We start from the raw sequence: 20,351 nt of genomic DNA, 5'->3' as shown, positions 1-20,351 counted from the left end.
TTTTTTTTTTCTTTGAATTTTGAATTCCTTCTTTTTCCTCATTTTTACCAAATCAAGATATGTGTGAACTCGACATTTAAATTTTGTGATAAAATTTCACTATAAAAATAATTTTTCACCCATAAAAACAGTATTATCGACTGCGTAATGGTGGCTTAATGGTAGCTTAATGGAGTTTGGACATTAAGCACCTGTAAGTGTGGCTTAATGGTAGCTTAATGGTGACTTAATGATGGTCTAAAAGCTACCATTAAGGACCTTTAAGCCACCATTAAGCTACCATTAAGCTACATTTAAGCACCCATTAAGGACTTTAAAATTGCTTAATGGTAACTTAATGGTGGTGTAAATGTTACTTAAAGGTGCTTAGTGGTGACTTAATGGTGACTTAAAGACAACCATTAAACCACCATTAAGGACCTATAAGCCACCATTAAACCAGGCTTAAAGGATGTGTTTCATCTTGTGCATGTTGACAGAGAGACAGTCTCTTTTTTTTTCAAAGAAAAAACACTTTATTCGGTTGTTTTTGTATCCAAGAAGTGTACTGTTCTATGCTGTTTGGTACCTTGCAACAACCGTTCAGGCGATTTTATTTCTAGGTACAACATGCACGACAAGATCAAGATGTACCCCATGATTTTCAGGTAAAGACAACAAAACGTTCCGACCGAGACTTTTTGTTTACTATGTCTTCTAAGAAGACACAATTTATTTACATCATGATGAAAGGTTAGCTCATCGAGTAAATGCAGAAGTATAATCTGATCTAGGTACGCTTTTGTCTCATCTCGAAAATGAAGGAAAAAAAATTCACATGGCTGCTATGGGCAGTGCATAGAATGAGTCAATGACACCATTGATGCAGTGAGTTCTTATTCTCTTGATAAAGATATTTTGTACTTGTCCTTTAAAACATTATAGAATTTATTCACACAAATGAGAAAATAGCAAAAAAATCATGCACATTTCATGATTTGTCATTGAGTGACTGTAAAAAATAGCTCCCATGTTTATAATTTTTAAAATATGAGTTGATGTCTTTCCTAAAAACTTGATGCAATGACACACAGTGTAAAATAACATGATAAAAAGTCTTTTTTTTTTTAAAAAAAAAACAGTTGACCAATTATTATATTATATGTATTCTCATGTTATGAAACATTATTGAGGACACTGATTCTAAGTTCTTGTTTACAGCACACATTCATTTATTAGTTTTTGTTCGGAAGTAATTTATAAAAACGAAGGTCTAAAATTTTCAGAGAATTCTATAAAATTCACATGTAAGTTGAATACTGTCAGATAAGTGATTTGTTTTTCTCGATAGGTTTTTAATAACCGCCAAAGGAACAGACTGGAGTTTCCATTAGTAAGCAGTCAAAATGTACAACCTGAATAAACACTTTGCAGTATAATCCCTTTGATCCAGATGTGCTAAAAGACAACTGTGATGCTGAAACCATCTGGCTGGGTATGAAAAAATTATAATTCTAAATTGATAAACTTTTCAAATTTTAAAAAGTAAACTTGCTAAAATAATTATAGTACAATTCAATTCAATTCAATTCAATTTATTGACCAATTAAGGGCCCTCGGGGGGCAAAAAGAAGGTACATTGTTAAAATGTATATAATGATTATCATACACATGCAATACAATATACATATACAAATGAGGGAAAGGGTTGCTTGCTTGATAGGAAAGACATATATACAAGTAGGGGAATACCCAAAATATTTTATATGTACAGTACATAAGAATTGTTTTATAGGTATATATACACTAATACAGTACATCATTTATCTATGCATACATTAAGTCATATTCCTAAAACTTATGGTAATGCTTTTTGTAAAAAATTTCCAAGAGAATTTAGTATATCTAATTCTTCACAATTTAGAATCCAGAATAATTTTTGTTTATCAGGCAATTCTGTAAAATGTTTTACTTTAGATGAGATCAGGTTAAATAGCTCTTCTCTTTCCTTTGTAAATTTGCTACAGTGAATAAGGAAATGTTCTTCATCTTCAATTTGATTAAGCATACAATTTTTACATATTCTTTCTGATCTGGGTGTGTTATTATATCTGCCCAATTCTATGAATAGCCTGTGTGCTGATACACGTAATTTGCAAATTGGCTTTCTGTATTTAGGTTTTAATAAAACTAGATATTTTTCCAGTCTAAAATTGTTCTTCAGAAATAAATAAGTGACAAGTTTGCCCTCTTTTAGTGTTTCATTTAAGTGTTGCCAATCAAGTGAGTATTTTTTTATTCATGGATTGTTTCAATGACTTCATAAAATTACTCTTAGTATAGGACATTATGTTTGGGATATCAAGAATTTTTGATAATTTTTCTATTGAGGAGTACCAAGATGTTTTTTGGGCAAAATGAAGTTCCTTACTACATATAAATGCATCTTTCAGTAAAAGAAAATCTGATCTTAAATTTTCTAATCTGTAGCAGTATTTAAGTAACCTGTTGATTATATCATAGTGTAAAAGATATCTACCTAGTTCTGAAAGAGAAGCATGGTTCATACTTTTCCTATTCAAACCTAATATGGTTTTACAGAACTTGATGTTTAAATTTTCTCCAGTAAAGTTTTTGTAGCATAGCTGCATCAAGACTTGATTAGATTGCTTTATTTTTGAATTATTCACATTAAATATTCCCCATATTTCTGAGCCATAAAGTAATATAGGCTTAATTGTGTGATCAAAGACATTGAGGCTAGTGGATATCCCAGGATTTAAGCTAAGGAAGTCTTTTCGCAACTTGAAGAAAGCTTTAAGTCCCTTTTTGTATAACTCATTTTTTGCCATAGAGAAAGTACATGTCAGACTGATAAAATGTACATATTACTGTATACCGGGAAATTTCGCCCCCTTTTATTGTTGCCCCTTTCACCCTGACCTCGGTTGGGCGAATTCAAAGAATACAGCGTATTTTAACTCCCTGTATCATCTGCAGAACTAATGTAATTCAAAATCCTTTGTATCATCCTTGGGGTAAGATTAAATATTAATGAAAGAGCCATGCCAAATCTACTAAATGAATGTTAAACTCTTCGATGTGAGAGTGAATTTTGATTTTCCCATATGATGTTGCATGGTATTCAAGGTTTGTGACATAAACATAAAATTGAAAAAAACTTATTTACCTTTTGACCTTACTGTCAATGTAATATTGTATTATATGCCCCAAATTCTATGCATTTCATAGGCTAAATACATGTGGAATGTAAATATTATTTTGTAGGTATCATGCTATTTTTATTTCATTGGAACTATTACTATTAGAATATCAATAATCAGTCAGTAATAGGTAATTTTATAATAGATGTTACATTATTACTTGTGTATTCAGTGTCCACCTGTCAAAAAGGCTGTAACTGAACTAAAGTTTTTTTTCAGGCTAAGAATCACATCTGTGTTGAATTTGGCCACATGTCAACATGACTGAGGTGTTTACACTCGAGCTGCAATGAAAGACCTAAAATGTTCATCAGAATTTTACCAATTGAAAGCCAAAGAAAGTCAAGACTGAAGTTGGAAAAATAAAGGGAAGAAGCATTTGTGTCAGAACCTCCCATAAGATTTAAAGCACTTTTGTATGAACAGACCTGCTGCAAACATGTAAATGATACACTTTTTGAGGAACTTTTGTCATACTAAATCCGTCTTTTTTTCCATTCAGTGTGCCCATTTATGTTAGTCCTAAGTTTAAGCTTGCAAAAGTTAAGCAATGATACATTATACATATATTACATGGCTTCAAGGGCAGCATACCAGAATATTTGCCCCTCGGTGACAGGAAAGCCCTGGAGTGTTATGTCACCCGATGCCAAAGACAAAGGGCGACATAACACTTCTGGGTTTTCCTGTCACAGAGGGGCAAATATTCCGGTATTAATGCCCGAGAATTAAGCCATGTTATATATGGTATATAACATTTTTAAACATTGAATCCTAATCGATCATCGAACATATTTATTGAACACTAGGCCTAGGTAAACATGTACGTTGAGTATAATTCAGAAATATTCCGTCCTGTTTCATGGCAGAGAGTTTTCAGTATACTGACAAGTTGATAACCTTTGTTGTATTTAAGGATTTTTTCTCCTCAATTAAATTATTTAATTCATCTAAATTCAAATAAACAAATCACAGATGTTGTCCCGACTTTTTAATTTTAGCAGAAATTTTTGTTTGTTTAGCAACTGCCTCTGTAAATTTCGAACCTGACAGATTTAATACGCAGAATGATTGCACGCCAGGGAACATAAATGTGTTGGGAGGGCAATATAACTGTTTCTGGTGGAACATAACTATATCCGGCATGATTAAGCAGTTTTTCTGGGCATATTGATAAAAATAATATATTTGTGATATAATGGGAAAACTTCTTCAAAAATGTTATATAAGTGTTTTGTCATTTTTGTCATTTGTTTTTCTAGATTTAAAAAAAAAAAAATCTTTAAAATTCCTTTTGTGTGTGTGTGTGTGTGTTCAGAAAGAGGAAATTTGGATTGTAAACCGTTGATCTTATTCTTAATTTACTGAAATTGGGTCATATGTATATCACTATGTTCCATATTCCAATATGATATATAATATTTCAAATGGCAGGAAAAAGGTCAGTCCATGGATATATATTTTTTATACCCCACTCCGAAGGAGAGGGGGTATACTGTATTACCATTGTGTGTCTATCTGTCTGTCTGTGTCCGTCCGAAGCAAATTTTCGTCGCAGTTTTCTCAGCAGCTACTCATCGTAGATACTTGAAATTTTAAAACAATCTTCTCTGAGGCATGCCATATGATTGGATACATTTTGGCTAAAATCCTATGTCAACTTCCTGTTTTTCTGTGCATCTGACCGTTTCATACATAACAAATTTTCGTCGCAGTTTTCTCTGCAACTACTCATTGTTGATGCTTGAAATTTTAACACAATCTTCTCTAAGGTATGCAATACGTTTAGCTACATTTTTTTTTCAAATCGGATATCAACTTCCTGTTTGTCTGTGCGTCTGTCTGTTTCACACATAACAAGTTTTCGTCGCAGTTTTCTCATTAGCTATTCATAGCGGTTGCTTGAAATTTTATTACACTCTTTGTTGAGGCATGCCATATAATGGGATTAATTTTGATATGAATCTGATGTCAACTTCATATTTTTCTGTGCATCCGCCTGTAATTGAACTTGTGTATATTAACATGATAGTGCTTATTTACATCGGAGCGGGGGTATAACTAGTGAGCATTGGCTCACAGATTTCTTGTTTTTATTAAGGCAAACATTTTACATTATTGATTTGTTATTTTAAAAATTCAGAGGAAATTCGGATTTGTAATGTGCACTTTTTTCACCTGAACTGTGCAAATATGTGTCAGTGTTATTTTCTGAATTAGGTATACATATAAAATCTTTAAAAAATTATGAAAAATTTTGTATCTTGATATTGTGTTATATGTTTAATTCGCCAAGAATCAAATCAAAAGTTTTAGGTTAAAAAAACGAGCATAGGAAATTCGGAAATTAAATGTAAATTTTAAAATTCTTTAAATTTTATTTTATTTTTTCTTCAAAAGTATTTTTTAAAGTTTGTTTTTAAAATATTTTATTAAATAAATTGACATTGATTAATTTTGATTAAGTTGTATAGCCACAATTGCCAATATATGTATTTCGGGGGTAATTTTTAAAAATAGACCAGAGGAAATTCGGATTAGAATTTCTTTTTATTTGACTCATGACCATACCAATTTCTCCCTTCTGTTACTTAGCTATATATCTCTTATTTAAAATAAAGTTTAGAAAATAAATATCCAATTACTTTTAGTGTGTTTTTATAACCATTTTTGTTGTCAAGGTTAAGAAAAAATGGGCAATTTTTAAGACGACAGAGGAAATTCAGGCTGTCGTAGAATGTTGTTGGAGTGTACTATCTATGTGTAAAAATAATAAGATGATGTTGATCTGTTACCCTTTTTTATACATGAAAATAAATAAATTCTGATGATAATTTGTAAGTTTTTTAATACTTTTTTTTACTGGCAGTGGGATTTTTTTCACAGATTTTACATTTTCAAACAAGGGCATATCCAGAGGTTGTTGCCATGGAAACGAGCGCATTAACATATATAATTTTTTATGATTCTTAAACCACAAACTTGTCCTTTATCCGAAAATAACCATCTTTTAAAATTCCAATTACTTTCACGACAGGTTCGAATCACCTTAGATACCGTTTACATTAAATTGACATTTTTAGCATGTTTGTGACTATGTACATATAGAATTTGGGTTTGTTGTTAGTATGCTCTTAGTAACAAAAAAGCAAAGAACTATATGCGGTATATTGCCTATATTTGCCCCCACAAAAGCCAAATTTTAAAAACTTCCTAGAATGCGCTGAATTCAATAAATTGTATGAGAAATATAAATTAACAGAAAATATTATAGTGTCAAAGCAGTGTATTCACAATTTTTGTTTTTATGACGTCACAAATTAGTTCGATTTTATATCCTTTTCACAGAAAGAGGACAAAATAAACAAAATTTCAACAATTTTAGCTTTCAAATTTATAGAGCGCAAGTTTGTTCAGGAACAATATTGACATATTTCATTGGTATTATCATTCTACACATTATATAAAAATGTTAATCCTGAACACACATGCGCTCGGTGAGTTTTACAGAAAATATCGACGAAATATGTACATTTTTCTGTAAAATTAAAAAAACCCTTAAATTTACGTCATGTTTGTGACGTCATTACGTACATATTGCGTCATTACTTATGAAAATATTCAGTGCTTTGAAGTCATCATATATTCCCCTGTTTAAGAACTTAATTGAATATATCTCCATCAAAGTTTGATTTAGGGGGTGGGGGGCAAATATTGGTTATTACCGAATAAAGTTCTTTGTAAGGTACAATTACATTAAATTAGCTCAACTTACTTGATCTTTTAGGCATTAATACATTTACACATCATTATTTTTTTAAATGCTCAACTTCTATTTCAAATTGACATCATTTTAGGAAAAATTTTGATTTCCATGACAATTCACATCATCTTTCAAATGCATGCATATCGTAAATTTAAATTGCCTTGTTTTCCTATCTTATGATTGCTAATCAACAAAATAAAATTGTTAAAGATCACTCTGATTGTACACACAAGTACTCCAAAATTGCTATTAGTTGATATTAAAAGAGGCTGGAGTTCATTTTTGACGTAATTTCTGCAGCCTTGGTAACCAAGTCTTGTTTTCCTTGCAAGATGACTTTTTTCATAGATTCTGTCATTCACGTGACCTTGAATTATTAAAATTGCACCAAGTAAGCCTTCACATTTCTTACAGCCTTGTATTTTGTATTTATTTAAGTTTGACATTAAAAAAGCTAATTATTACGATAAAAGAGGGTTGTCCGTAAAGTTCGTGGACAACGTTGATAATTACTGACAAACATTGATATAATATAAGACACTATTATTCGCATTAATTTCAGTCTTTATTTTATAAATATGTATTTTGTAAAACAAAAACAAAGCAGAAATAGTTATATACTTTTCAGATACAAGGAAAAACACACGTTCGTACCAGGAGCACTAAAACAAAAATTCTTTACTTTACCCGAAGTCAGAATAAATGTTACTTTTCTTAAAATTTTCATAGTCTAACTCAATTATTTCCTATGTCACTTAACCTGTCATCAAAATTTCTGACAAACTGATCAGGGTTCATAAGTAAAATAATATCTAACTTTCTGTCTCGGATCCTGAAAATCGACAAACCTCTGTCCGAGTAAAAAAAAAGGCTAAGTTTATGTACGAAAACACCGGCAAAGTCACAATACGAAATTCAATTCTACAGCACTACAATCTCGGATTGATTGTCTTCCTTTATGCATGTCACTTTGTAAAATTCTGCTTCCGTCCGAAAATATAATATATCACTTAAAATCTTTAAAAAACGACTTCCTTTACTTTATTTGACCAAATATTTACAGAATTCATGAATGTCTAATGGAGTTTGTATTTCATGTCTGCGCAAAACATTATAACTGCTCTCTGCTCCACTTTTTTTTCGAAATATGCCGACCATGTCTTACAAGATTGTAACCTCGAATTCTCAACCATTTCGAAATTTGAACTTTCAAACTTTTCGGGTTTGATCTTATTACTCAACCTCATAATGTAAAAAGCAACTTAATCTCCGTAGAATTTTACAAAATACATATGAAATTAATGTAGTGAAAAATTAATCTTTAATTAAAATTTTGCAGTTCTCCGGGTCACCATCCTAAGACTTATAATGAAGCAATAATTATAATTATATATTTGAAATAAAAAAAAAAGGATTTTATATTTTCTAATGCATATTTAGGGAAGGATTATAAATAAACTAATAAGAAATGTCTATGACACAGCTTTATAAGAATTTTATCTTGTCCATGATTTTTTCGGACAACCCTCGCAAATATATTTTTCATAAACCTGTTTAATACCAAAAAAATATCAAATTAGAACATTTTGATTCTTTAGCTTATTTTTGTTGATTACTTACTTTCCTATGTTCCTATGTTTTCTATGTTCTTCCTTCCAATGCATTCATCATCTCTTGTTTCAACACTCCGTTGCTCAGCCTCAGAATGGCCTAGATTTTAAAAACAATTAGGTTAAATAAAATCTAATCATTTTAAAAATCAATGTTATTTCACTGCCAAATTTGTCATATATATAATGTAAATAACGGAACCTAAATAAAAAGAACCAAACTAAATTTAATAAAACTTGATAACGATAAAAAAAGAAAGCAACTATATCATCAAAGATGCTGGATAAAATCAAAATTGCGAGAAAAGCGAACCAAACATCTGTCTAGAGGTAAAATGCAGTATTTCAATGATAGAGACTCTGTAACAAACTAGAATGATGTGTGAGGAAATTGAATGCCTGTAAGAAATCTTTATAGTATTCACTGAAGAGTGAGTAACATCATTAACAAACATATTCACAGTTTCTGATCTTGAGCAATCACATATAGGCGGAAAAATAATACATAATTGGCGACAAAATTATGCTACTGCAAAAATTATAAATTTAAAGTGATGAAGAATCGCTTTTTAATGTGCAGGTATTTGGGCCAGACTGTGTGAAATGTGTAGTGGAAGCTTTTTGAGAAATTCATTACGCTACGTCTTTGACGTTAAAACAGTTGCTAAGTATTTCAGTGGTTGCTAAACATGCTGATTAAAATATTATGTAGCAGAAACCTTATAAATCACATCGAATGAAACTTCAAACAAAAACAAAGGAAATATTTTTACATATGGTGTGCTCAAGTTAGATTTCGTGAAATTAGTATAACAAAGATTGACATGTAGTTTATTTAAAAAAACGAACAACCCTCGCATGAGAATCTTGAAACAATGCATAAAGCACAGATTATTTAAACAATAAAATGCTTTCTTTGTTTGCTATTACACAGGCAAAAGTGGCTCGCATGAACTTCATATGAAATTTGCACGAATATCGTGCGAATTCTTCGCATTAAAAGGAGACTAAAAGGACCACTTATGATATTCGCATGAAAATATCATGCGATTTTGACATGAAATTCACACGAATATCATGCGAATAAAAATTCGTGCGAAATTCATATGAATATTTTTGCTACTTTCTTTACAGATTTTCATATGAACTTCGTGCGAATTTCATGTGATATCCATATCAAATCCATGTCATGTACACAGTATATGTTTTTTCTAGTATATTGGACTTTCAATTCTTTTAATCCATTTGATGAAGAGTATTAAGAAATTCTAAAACTTAGATCTGTATATGAATTAGTACAACTAATCATCAAGGTTTCACTGTTACTGGTATTCAAAAAAATGCAAAAAGTACAATCTCAAAATCTGATCCAGCAAATGAATGAATGAGCTTTATCTATATCTTAATTTGAAACTGCTTATTTTGAACACATGCAGATTTTGAGGAAGCACCACTATGATTATCCAAGTTATTTTTTTGATGAACAAACAAATAGACACATTCTGTTTCTTAATCTTCTTTATTGAATGCTTCAATTTTTGACAATTCTCTGTTCAAGGGCCACCCATATGTCTGGAGATAATGTTTCATCTGCAAGAGAAAATAATTATAATGACTACTTGGTACCGGTAAATGAAATACAGTCATGAATTTTACAACTGCATTTTCAAAGTCAATATTTCCATAGCATATTTATCAAGATAACATAAAATATGAACAAATGTATACATGTATATAGCAAACTCATATCATCACTATGTTCAATTTAGTATAAGGTTGAACTTATATTGCCTACACTGTAAATGATCTTTAAAAAATTCAGAATCATACATCATCAATTATAATCAATTCAAAATCATACATCATAAATTATAATTAAAAGTATATAATGTTTCTTAAGTATAAAATTATTGACAAAAAATGAAATCAATTTTCCTGCAAATGACTTTAAACAAAATAATCTTGTGTCAGGTTTCAAACAAACCTTGATATAATATTGTCTCTGTTTCCTGGCCCAGATCTGATGATGCAGTTTGTATCTGTTGCAAGGGAATTTAAAAGCAAAATTTACCTACCATTGCATCTATGTTCCTACTGAAGGCACGCCAGAAATCTATGGCTGTGATTAATGTGGTAGCTGGATTTTTTCTGAACAATTTGTGTCCATCAGCGAAAGCTCACTGTAAAGCAAAGAACAGAAATAAATCTAAAAATATTATTAAGACAGGTCATGAATTTAATTTATAACTCATTAATTCTTCTTATTATGAAAGTAAATAACAAGATTAACTTTTTAAAGCAATATTAATAAGTTTAAATCTTTGTAATTATTGAAACGGTCATGAAAAAATAATTATACACTAATTTTGCCTCCGTTATCAAAGATTCTTGGGTTTATATTGTTTTTGAACTGTATGTTCATCTTTTTGTCTACCGGTATTTGTCTGCAAAAACTTTAACCTTACCCATCACTTATGAGTGGGTTGAGCTATGGCTTCATATTCCACAGGTGTATTTCTTGTGACAAGAACTTTTTTGTGGGTACTATAAAATTTGACCTCTTAACCTTGCTACTAGGGTTTGACCCACTTTTACAAAAAAAAAAAAATCCCTAAACTTTAACTTAGGCTATATTTTTTGAACATGTAGTGCTATCAATCTGATACTTCACATTATTTTGTAATCATAGTGACAAGACCCTTCAACGAGTTTTTTTTTTTAATTTGGTCTTGACCTAAAAGTTTGACCCACTTTTAAAAACTATAATCTAGGCCATAACTTTTTAACAGTTAATACTATATGTCTCATATTTCACAGGTTTATTCCATATGACTAAATCTTCCTTCAGATGCTAACAATTTTGACCTTTTGACCTTTGAGTTTGCCTTGCATTTCAGAAACGTCAGTCCTTACTTTAAGCTGTCATATAGGCATATATAAAAGCTTAAACAACTAAACATAGGATAAAACAAGAGGCCCAGGGGCCACAGCGCTCACCTGAGCTAGGAAAAAGCACATATCAGATCAGAACTGAAAGTTTACTGAGTACGGGGGGGGGGGCTTGAATTTGACCCCTAACCCCACCCAGGGGTTCATGATTTGAACAAACTAGAATGGAAACTACCTGAGGATGATTCCATATAAATATCACTAATAATGGCTTTGAAGAACTTGACAAGAAGATTTTAAACGGTATACCAAAAAAAAAAAAAAAAAAAAATATATATATATATATATATATATATATATATATATTTAAGGAATCACTGTCTAGTTTTGAGAGTATGCCAGGGCATCAACAATAGTGGGAAACATGGGATAATATATATATATATATAATTTAAGAAAAATCCAGTGTTTTGGTACAGTAAAATATATCCAATGAAAAAAAGTCAGAAATCACAAATCTCGAAAATCATTTTTACTGTTAAAAAACATATATATATATATATATATATATATATATATATATATATATATATATATATATATATATATATATATATATATATATATATATATATATATATAGTTGAAAATAGTTCACAGTCGATGTCACACAGGTGAAAATAATTATAAAAGAAAAAGAAAATGCAGTTTCCAAATCTCATTTAAGACAAGCGCTTTCTGGATTTCATAATCCGTCTTCAGGTGTACATAAATTGAACAGATTGTTTTGCTTGGTAACGTTAACTATGACGTCATGACAGTCTTTGCAGGGAAGGAAGTAATCTATGACGTCATAGTATGGCTACGCTACGTAAAAGTTAAGGAAAATCAAATTGGACAATAATGGACAATAAATCATATATTTTTAAGTCTCAATAAACAAAGTAAAAAGAAATTCTAATTGATAGTAAATAAAACTAGATGCTGGCATGAGATAGTAATACCCACACTAAGGTGTTTGCCTCTAAATGCACACTTCTTCATATTGGGCTTAACCAAGGAAAAAGTCAATATAATTCAATAATTTACATAATACATGTATTCATCAAATTGAGCATAGGTGACCATGTAGCTGCAGATCTGCAGCGTTATGGTTTTTATATATTTGTCTTTGACCATAACGCTACAGATCCCCATATGCAAAAAAGGTGTAATTTACGGCGCAATATTTTTTGCGCACTTTTGGGCAGTTTTTCTCCACTTTCTAGCATTGGTCAATCAACTACCTTTCACTCACTAATTTTAGACACATTCTGTAGCCAATATATGTATATTTTGTCCACCTTCAAGCCATTTATAGTCATCTCTACAAGCAATAAACTCGCTTGATGTGAATTTTCAGCAATCTAACAAATAATTTTAATCAAGCGAGTTTATCACGTGTAGAGAAGACTATAAAAGGATTGGAGATGGATAAAATATACAGATTAGTTAAACAATGTGCCTAGTATTAGGGAGTGAAAGGTAGTAAATTAACCGATGCAGGAAAGTGGAGAAATTCTCCCCAGAAGTGCGCAAAAAATATTGCGCCGTAAATTGCACCTTTTTTGCATTACAGGAGCTGTAGCTTTATGGTCAAAGACTAATATATAAAACCATAACGCTACAGATCTGCCGCTAGTGACCATGTGACTCCATGTTATTGGTATTTCATATTCATAATTGATTACCAGTCGGAAATTAAACAAACAGAATTAAATTCATGATGTAAATTAGGTTTGATAAGAAGGGGGGTGTATACATTTTTGGCACATACTGTATTACTGTATAAGTGGAAATTTTAGCGAAACGCAAATTGAGCGATTTCTTCCTAAAATCTGTTATTTTATTTTTAGCGAGAAGTAATTTTAGCGAATTTAAAATGCTAATTCAAGAAGCTTTTACAAATAATAAGCAATTAATTTTCAGCGGTATTCAACTTTAGCGATGTCAGCACCCTCGCAATTAATGCCAAAATTAAATCCTCGCTAAAAAATCTACTTGTACGGTAATTGGAACTTTTTAAATCTATTTTCTAATATAGATTAACAAAAAATGATATTATTCAAATTAGTGTAAAGCGTTTTTGATGAATTTTTCAAAACGTGCAAAGTTTATTTATATTTGATTAGGCAGAAACTTCTTGAAAGCTGCCATATACACAATCAATTTAGTCAACCCCCACCCCTCTCCAACCAACACACACACACAAACACACCTTATTTGCCTGTTTTTGGAAATACGCCTAGATGGCAAAGTTAAAATAAAACATCTTTTGTAAATGATAATTTTAAATTTGTTCTTGCACTATAGATGTATCTGAACACCTGCATCGCATTGAGCTTGCGTCACGTACCCAACTTAAGTACTAGTACTAGTGACATTTTAAATTGATCATTTTGAAAATGAAAAGAAAGGGCATTCAAATTATACATGTTTATTACATGTGAAAAGACTTTTCTAAATATATCATGACTTTTGACTCTGTGACCTTGACCTAGAAGTTTAACCTACTTTTCAAAAATATTATGTTGTATATATAACTTTTGATTCAAAAGAGGTAGGACTTTCATATTTGACATGTACATTACCTGCAACAAAATGGTTCAGAGCATGCTATGATTTTTTTCCCTTTGACCCATTTTTCAAAAATTGATATATGATAGGGGTGCATATTTGACACACAATCTGCCATAAATTATGGCATCCCATTCACTAAAGCACAGAAACCACAATTCTTTGAATTTGCTTGTATAATCTTGATAGATGGAAACATCCTCATATAATGTAGATTCAAGTTTTTTTATTCCACACCATGATTAGGCATACATGTATAGTTTTGTCATGTCCGTCCTCCACCCTTCCATCTGTCTTTCCATCGGACTCAAAGAAACTTTCTAGATATTTTTATCAAAGTTCATATGTTGATGCATACTGATGTAAATATCCAACTGCAGCAATATTTTTTTACTTTGACCTTTCCTTTGTCCTTTACTTATTATTTCTTTAAATTAGTGTTTACCTTTATTTTAAAGAAACCATTTAAGTTGTGTAATGAAACTTCACATGATGATACATACTGATGTAAGCTTTACAATGCTTCACTCTTTTTACCTTGACCTTTCCTGTGACCTTGACCTCACTTTTCTGAAATTAATGTCTAGATCAGTTTTGAATAAACAATTCAAGTTATATCTATCAAACTCCATATGCTGATACATACTGCTGAGAGCTATTAATACATCAACTTATTTTGACCTTGAATTTTCCTTTGACCTTGACCTCACTTTTAAAAATACGTGTTTATCTAAGTTTTATATAAACCATTAATTATAGTTTTATCAAACTTCATATGCTAATAGTAAATTCATACTGATGAAAGCTTTTCAACTGCAACAACATTTTGGCCCCAACCTTTCCTTCGACCTCCTTTTTTTTAGAAAAAGTGTTAAGCTCAGTTTCATTAAATCATTCAAGATATTTTTATCAAACATAATATGCTGATATGTATTAGTGAAGCTACTCAACTGCATCAGAAAATTCATCTTGCACATTCCTGTGACCTTGACCTCCATCCTTTTTAATTTGTATATCGCTTAGTTTTAAAGAAATGATTAAAGACATTTTTGAAACATCATTTTTCGACCCCCATTTGACCCTCCCCCCGGGCAAAATCAACATTCCAAAACCTTACTGCACATCTACATGACACTACCAACCATCTTCCAAAAGATGATTAGGCTACTGTGTAAAATGTAGATGAGTTCAGGGAAGAAAGGGCTTTTTGCATAAATGACGTCCTTTTTCGACCCCCATATGACCCCCAGGGCAAAATCTAAATTCCAAAAACTTACTGCACATCTAGATGACACCACCAACCATCTACCAAAAGATGATAAGGCTACTGTGCAAAATGTAAGAGGAGTTCAAGCAAGTCGGGGCTTTTTGCATAAAAAAACGTCATTTTTCGACCCCCATTGGATCCCCCGGGCCAAAATCAAAATTCCAAAAACCTTACTGCATATCTACATGACACCACCAACCATCTCCCAAAAGATGATTAGGCTACTGTGTAAAATGTAAGAGGAGTTCAGGGAAGACGGGGCTTTTTGCATAAGAAAACGTCATTTTTCGACCCCCATTTGACCCCCCGAAGCAAAATCTAAATTTTTAAACCTTACTGCACATCTACATGACACAACCAACCATCTCCCAAAAGATGATTAGGCTACTGTGTAAAATGTAGATGAGTTCAGGGAAGAAGGGGCTTTTTGAATAAAAGTCGTCATTTTCTACCCCATTTGACCCCCCGGGGCAAAATCAAAATTCCAAAACCTTACTGCACATCTACATGACACTACCAACCATCTCCCTAAATATGATTAAGCTACTGTGTAAAATGAAAGAGGAGTTCAGGGAAGACGGGGCTTTTCGCATAAAAAAATGTCATTTTGCGACCCACATTTGACCCCCCTGGGCAAAATCAAAATTCCAAAACCTTTCTGCACATCTACATGACACCACCAACCATCTCCCAAAAGATGATTAGCCTACTGTGTAAAATGTAAGAGGAGTTCAGGGAAGACGGGGCTTTTTGCATAAAAAACGTCATTTTTCGACCCCCATTTGACCCCCCGGGGCAAAGTCAAAATTCCAAAACCTTACTGCACATCTACATGACACCACCAACCATCTCCCAAAAGATGATTAGGCTACTGTGTAAAATGTAAGAGGAGTTCAGGGAAGAAAAGTGTGACAGACGGACGGACGGACACGAGTAACAACAATATACCCGAACCTTCTTTAGAAAGTGCCGGTATAAATAGGTAATTTCTCAATGTTTGTTCAGTTTTGGTGAAAAAAGATTTATAAAGTAGTTTTCTTTTGCTAATCTCATTGCAGTGGAATCGTTCCTAAGTTTATAAAAGGGGAACACACAGTAGTTTCCTTGTGAGCAAATATCAAAATGTTCACTGCATGGCGTGTTTCTGAGGCTCGGATTGTTAATTTGTTGGCGATGTACGCGCATGCGGGCGGTTAATTGGGTCCCGGTCTGGCCGATGTACTCCTCTCCGCAGTTGTTACACGTAATACAATAAAGGAGGTTTTTGGTCTTACAGGTCATATTTTCATTCACAAGAAATGTTTTTCCACACTTGAAAATAATAGAGGATCCTGGTCGTAGGTTAGGACAGGTACCGCATCTCGGATTACCGCATCTTGTTACGGAATATTGTTCTGGAATGGTGTTGAATTTAGCTCTGGTCAATAGTCTTTTTAAATTTGGCGGTTGTCTTTGGCTGCGAATCAAATCCGATTTCGGTATAAGTTGTGGAAGATCATTATCCCGTTCAATGATGGTAAAATTCTTTTTTGCCTCTTGAAATATATTAATGTGTTTCGGATTGAATGTTGTTACAAAAGGGATTAAGAATGGATCTTTTTCCTTTTTTCTGGTTGTTCTTAAAATATGCTGCGAGATTTTCTTGGATTCTTCTATGGCAGAAAGGATAAGATTTTCTGGATAATGTTGTGCTAGAAGAAATGTTTTTAGTTCGGTCAACCTTTGATTTCTAGTTTCGGTATCTTTCACAATCATACAAATCCTTCTGGCTAAGTTGTAAGGGATATTTCTTTTGGTGTGAGTAGGATGGCACGAAGTGAAGTTTAGATATTGGTGCGTATCCGTGGTTTTATAAAAAATATCCGTCAAAATAAGTGAGTTTTGCTTTGTGACCATGACGTCAAGGAAAGGAATAGAGGAATCACTGTGCTCCATTGTGAATTGAAGATTTGGATTTATTGAATTTAGTAACGTGTAGAGTGTTTGTAAATCCTCTTCTAATTTGTTCCAAAATAGGAAACAGTCATCTAAAAATCGTTTCCAATAATCCCTTAAATGTTTTCCAATCTCTTGGCCCAATTCATCGGAAACCTTTTGATACAATGTTTCTTCAAAGAATCCCATAACAAGGATGCTGTACGTTGGTCCAATTTTAGTCCTCATGGCAGTTCCTTTGATCTGTTTATAAAAATCTCCATCAAAATGAAATGTGTTGTTTTCCAGTATAATTCTAACTGAGTCTAGGATAAATTCCGAAGAAATGTTTCTTGGAATTAACTCTGGGTACTTTTCAATCCAAAATTTTATGGCTTCTATTCCAAGATCATGTGGAATATTAGTATATAGACTCTTCACATCAAAGGTTAAAAGTAGTGTATCTGGCTCCATGTTTTCGGGAATTTTGTTTAAAAAATCCATGCTATCTCGTATGTAGCTCGGGACTTTTTCACACAGATCCTTCAAGAGTATATCTATAAAATTACTCAGTCTATGACTGGGACACGCAGGACCAACCACAATCGGTCGAAGTTACAGATCTGTTGGTTCTTGAGTAGTAATGTATGTTCCGTTCTGTTCCTCTATGGCTGTTTTAATATCACTACTTTTATGTATTTTAGGTAGGCCATAAAAGTTGCTGGTTTTCATTTCAAAGTTTATTAAATAGTCAAGCTCATCCTTTTTTCAAATAAATTTTGATGTTTTTTGCATAATTGTTTGAGCTGTCTCATGATTGTTTTGTCAGGATTATCAGACAATTTGATGTAGAAATTATCATCACTCAGTTGTTGAAGAACTAGGGATTTATAGAATGTTTTGTCCATACAAACTATTGTTCCTCCCTTGTCCGCTTCCTTGAAGATAATTTCCGTTTCTTTTTTGTAATTCCTGTAAAGCTTTTCATGATTTACACTCAAATTGTTTTTCACAGGATTTTTGTTTAGCAAAGATGATTTTGTAGACTTCAGAACATCTATATAGTCATCTAAATCCTTGTTACGTCCTTTTTGTATTGTCGTCCCTTTTTTATTTCTCACAATACAATCGTCATTTTTATCAACCCGTCCAAAAAATTCTCTTAAACGCAGTTTTCTACAGAATTCATTTATATACTTTTCTAGGTTTTGATTGTCGGGGTTGGGTGTTGGTGTAAATTTAAAGCCCTTTTCTAATAATTCTTTTTCCTCTTGAGTAAACGTTTTACTTGAAATATTAATGATTTTTGGGTCCACTTTTTTTACGCCCAGCTTTTCCATCGATATTTCTGAATTTTGCCCTTCCACAAAAAAGGGCTTACCTTGGTTGTTCTTTTTGTTGCTGTTGTTATTGTTGTTGTTCTTGCGTTTGTAGTTTGCCTTATTGTTGTGGGGAAATTCTTGCTGAATTCTCGGTTCCTGTAGTCCTTGGTTCCTTTGATTTTGATTGAAATTAGAATTCTTATGGTAACTTTGGACAACAGAAGTTGGGGACGGTCTCCATTTTTGCTTGAAAATTTCCCATGTCGAATGGTGTTATTACTCACACTTTCGGCATACGTTTTACAGTATGTTTGTTCTTGACTCTGGTTTGATTTCAATGGTTTGCTTTTTTTCGGTTTCTGGTTTCTGTCCAAGTCAACGGTTCCATAGTTTTCTTTATAGTGATCATAAAATTCCCTTTTCTTGGTCCAAATTTGTGTAGACTTTTCCACTTCTTCGTGCGTATCTTTTTTCCAAAACATTGATATTGAAATGGAGGAAGAAAAAAAAGAAAAATTCGACTGGAGAAATACAAAACCAATTACTGGAAAAGTGGAAAAAAGATACGCACGAGGAAGAGGAAAAGTCTACACAATATTAGAAATGCAAGATAAGCAAAAATAAGCTGAATGGTTAAGGTTTTGCTACATGTATAATAAAATTTTTATACATTTAATAACAATATCCTTTTTATAAAACAATGAATTCTATAAACCAACTTTTATTTGCGTGTGAGAAACTTTCGCGAACTTAGCGAGAGCCTTGTCATCGCGAATATTTCTCCCCACGAACCGGTCCTAAAAGTATATTTGTCTATGAAAAACAAATGTATAAAGGCTTGATCGTGAAAATTAGAGGTCGCGAACTAGTTTATCCCTGTTAAATCGTGAAATAAAGTTGCCGCGAATAAAAGATGGTTTACAGCACCTCAGGCTCTGCAACAAATATTTCTCTCTTAGATTTTTTTACCTGTTTACATGTATCATATTCATAATCTTGGAGAAGCCATCAGTGTGGTATAATGGAGTGCCATGCAAATACCTGCAAGTATAGAATACAACATTCAATAAATATTTTTTGATTTTAATAAATAGTTTGTAAATATATGTTTAGTACAACTCATTTTGGGAATTTCAGTCTTGCATTCTAGATGTAAATATAAGCCTCTTTATATCTGCATATATCTTATGGACAGGATAGAGGGGTATTTGTTTGTTGAGGGTTGAAAGAGTTTTCAAAGGGGGGGGGGGTAGGTTCCACGTTCATTCGCCCTTAAAATTGTTTGCCCGATTTCCCGTTCGCCCTATTTTCTCATTTGCCCAGAGTCCGCTCGCCCTAAAACTTGTTCGCACAGGGTTTGTTCGCCGTAATATAATGTAGATATCGGGCGAAAAATATTTCGGGTGAACGGACTCTGTGCGAACGGACTCCTGGGAACAGGTAGATCGGGCGAACAAACCGGTTACCACGGGGTTTGAAGAGGAAAAAAAAATATTTTACACGTACATGTAGTTAAATAACTCAATATGATACCGGGTGGAGCATGGTTTTTTTTAAGTAGGAGGTTCATAAACCTGCGAAAAAGTACTAGTATTTGTATGGATTACCAGAACAGTTTTTGAAAAAGAAAGGAAAATATATCTCAGTACTACGTTTCCAATTAAGGTAATTGTGTTTATGCCAAAAAAATATTTGTATTTGTATTTGTAAAAAGGGGGAGGGGGCATTTTGCATTGACGACCAAATTTCTTTATACATTACAAC

The 20,351-nt window shown here is 32.3% G+C and overlaps 1 protein-coding gene and 2 long non-coding RNA genes across 3 annotated transcripts in view; 1 reads left to right on the top strand and 2 right to left on the bottom strand.

Moving 5' to 3' along the window:
* The first annotated feature begins 536 nt into the window (after positions 1–536).
* On the top strand, positions 537–3,782 carry LOC134265896 (uncharacterized). Its single transcript, XR_009991851.1, has 3 exons — positions 537–647; positions 1,331–1,474; positions 3,423–3,782. It is a non-coding gene; the product is annotated as an uncharacterized LOC134265896 (long non-coding RNA).
* Positions 3,783–7,009: 3,227 nt separating this feature from the next.
* The window catches only part of LOC134265899 (probable serine/threonine-protein kinase pats1), a 28,661-nt gene continuing 15,319 nt past the window's right edge, over positions 7,010–20,351 (bottom strand). The window contains exons 9-10 of the mRNA XM_062748119.1: positions 8,590–8,679; positions 7,010–7,336 (exon numbers count right to left, since the gene is read on the bottom strand). Coding sequence (XP_062604103.1) covers positions 8,611–8,679 — 69 coding nt within the window. The 3' untranslated portion in view covers positions 7,010–7,336; positions 8,590–8,610. The remainder of the gene's footprint in view (positions 7,337–8,589; positions 8,680–20,351) is intronic.
* The window catches only part of LOC134265895 (uncharacterized), a 10,878-nt gene continuing 606 nt past the window's right edge, over positions 10,080–20,351 (bottom strand). Inside the window, exons 2-4 of the long non-coding RNA XR_009991850.1 lie at positions 19,557–19,628; positions 10,655–10,759; positions 10,080–10,169 (exon numbers count right to left, since the gene is read on the bottom strand). This is a non-coding gene — a long non-coding RNA (uncharacterized LOC134265895). The remainder of the gene's footprint in view (positions 10,170–10,654; positions 10,760–19,556; positions 19,629–20,351) is intronic.

This window comes from Saccostrea cucullata, unplaced genomic scaffold, assembly GCF_032062105.1.
Source record: "Saccostrea cucullata isolate Sc308-1 unplaced genomic scaffold, CSIRO_AGI_Scuc_v1 ctg1033, whole genome shotgun sequence".
NCBI classification, from domain to species: Eukaryota; Metazoa; Mollusca; class Bivalvia; order Ostreida; family Ostreidae; genus Saccostrea; species Saccostrea cuccullata.
Note: the sequence above shows the minus strand (reverse complement) of the source record. Positions and strands in the feature narration are given on the sequence as shown.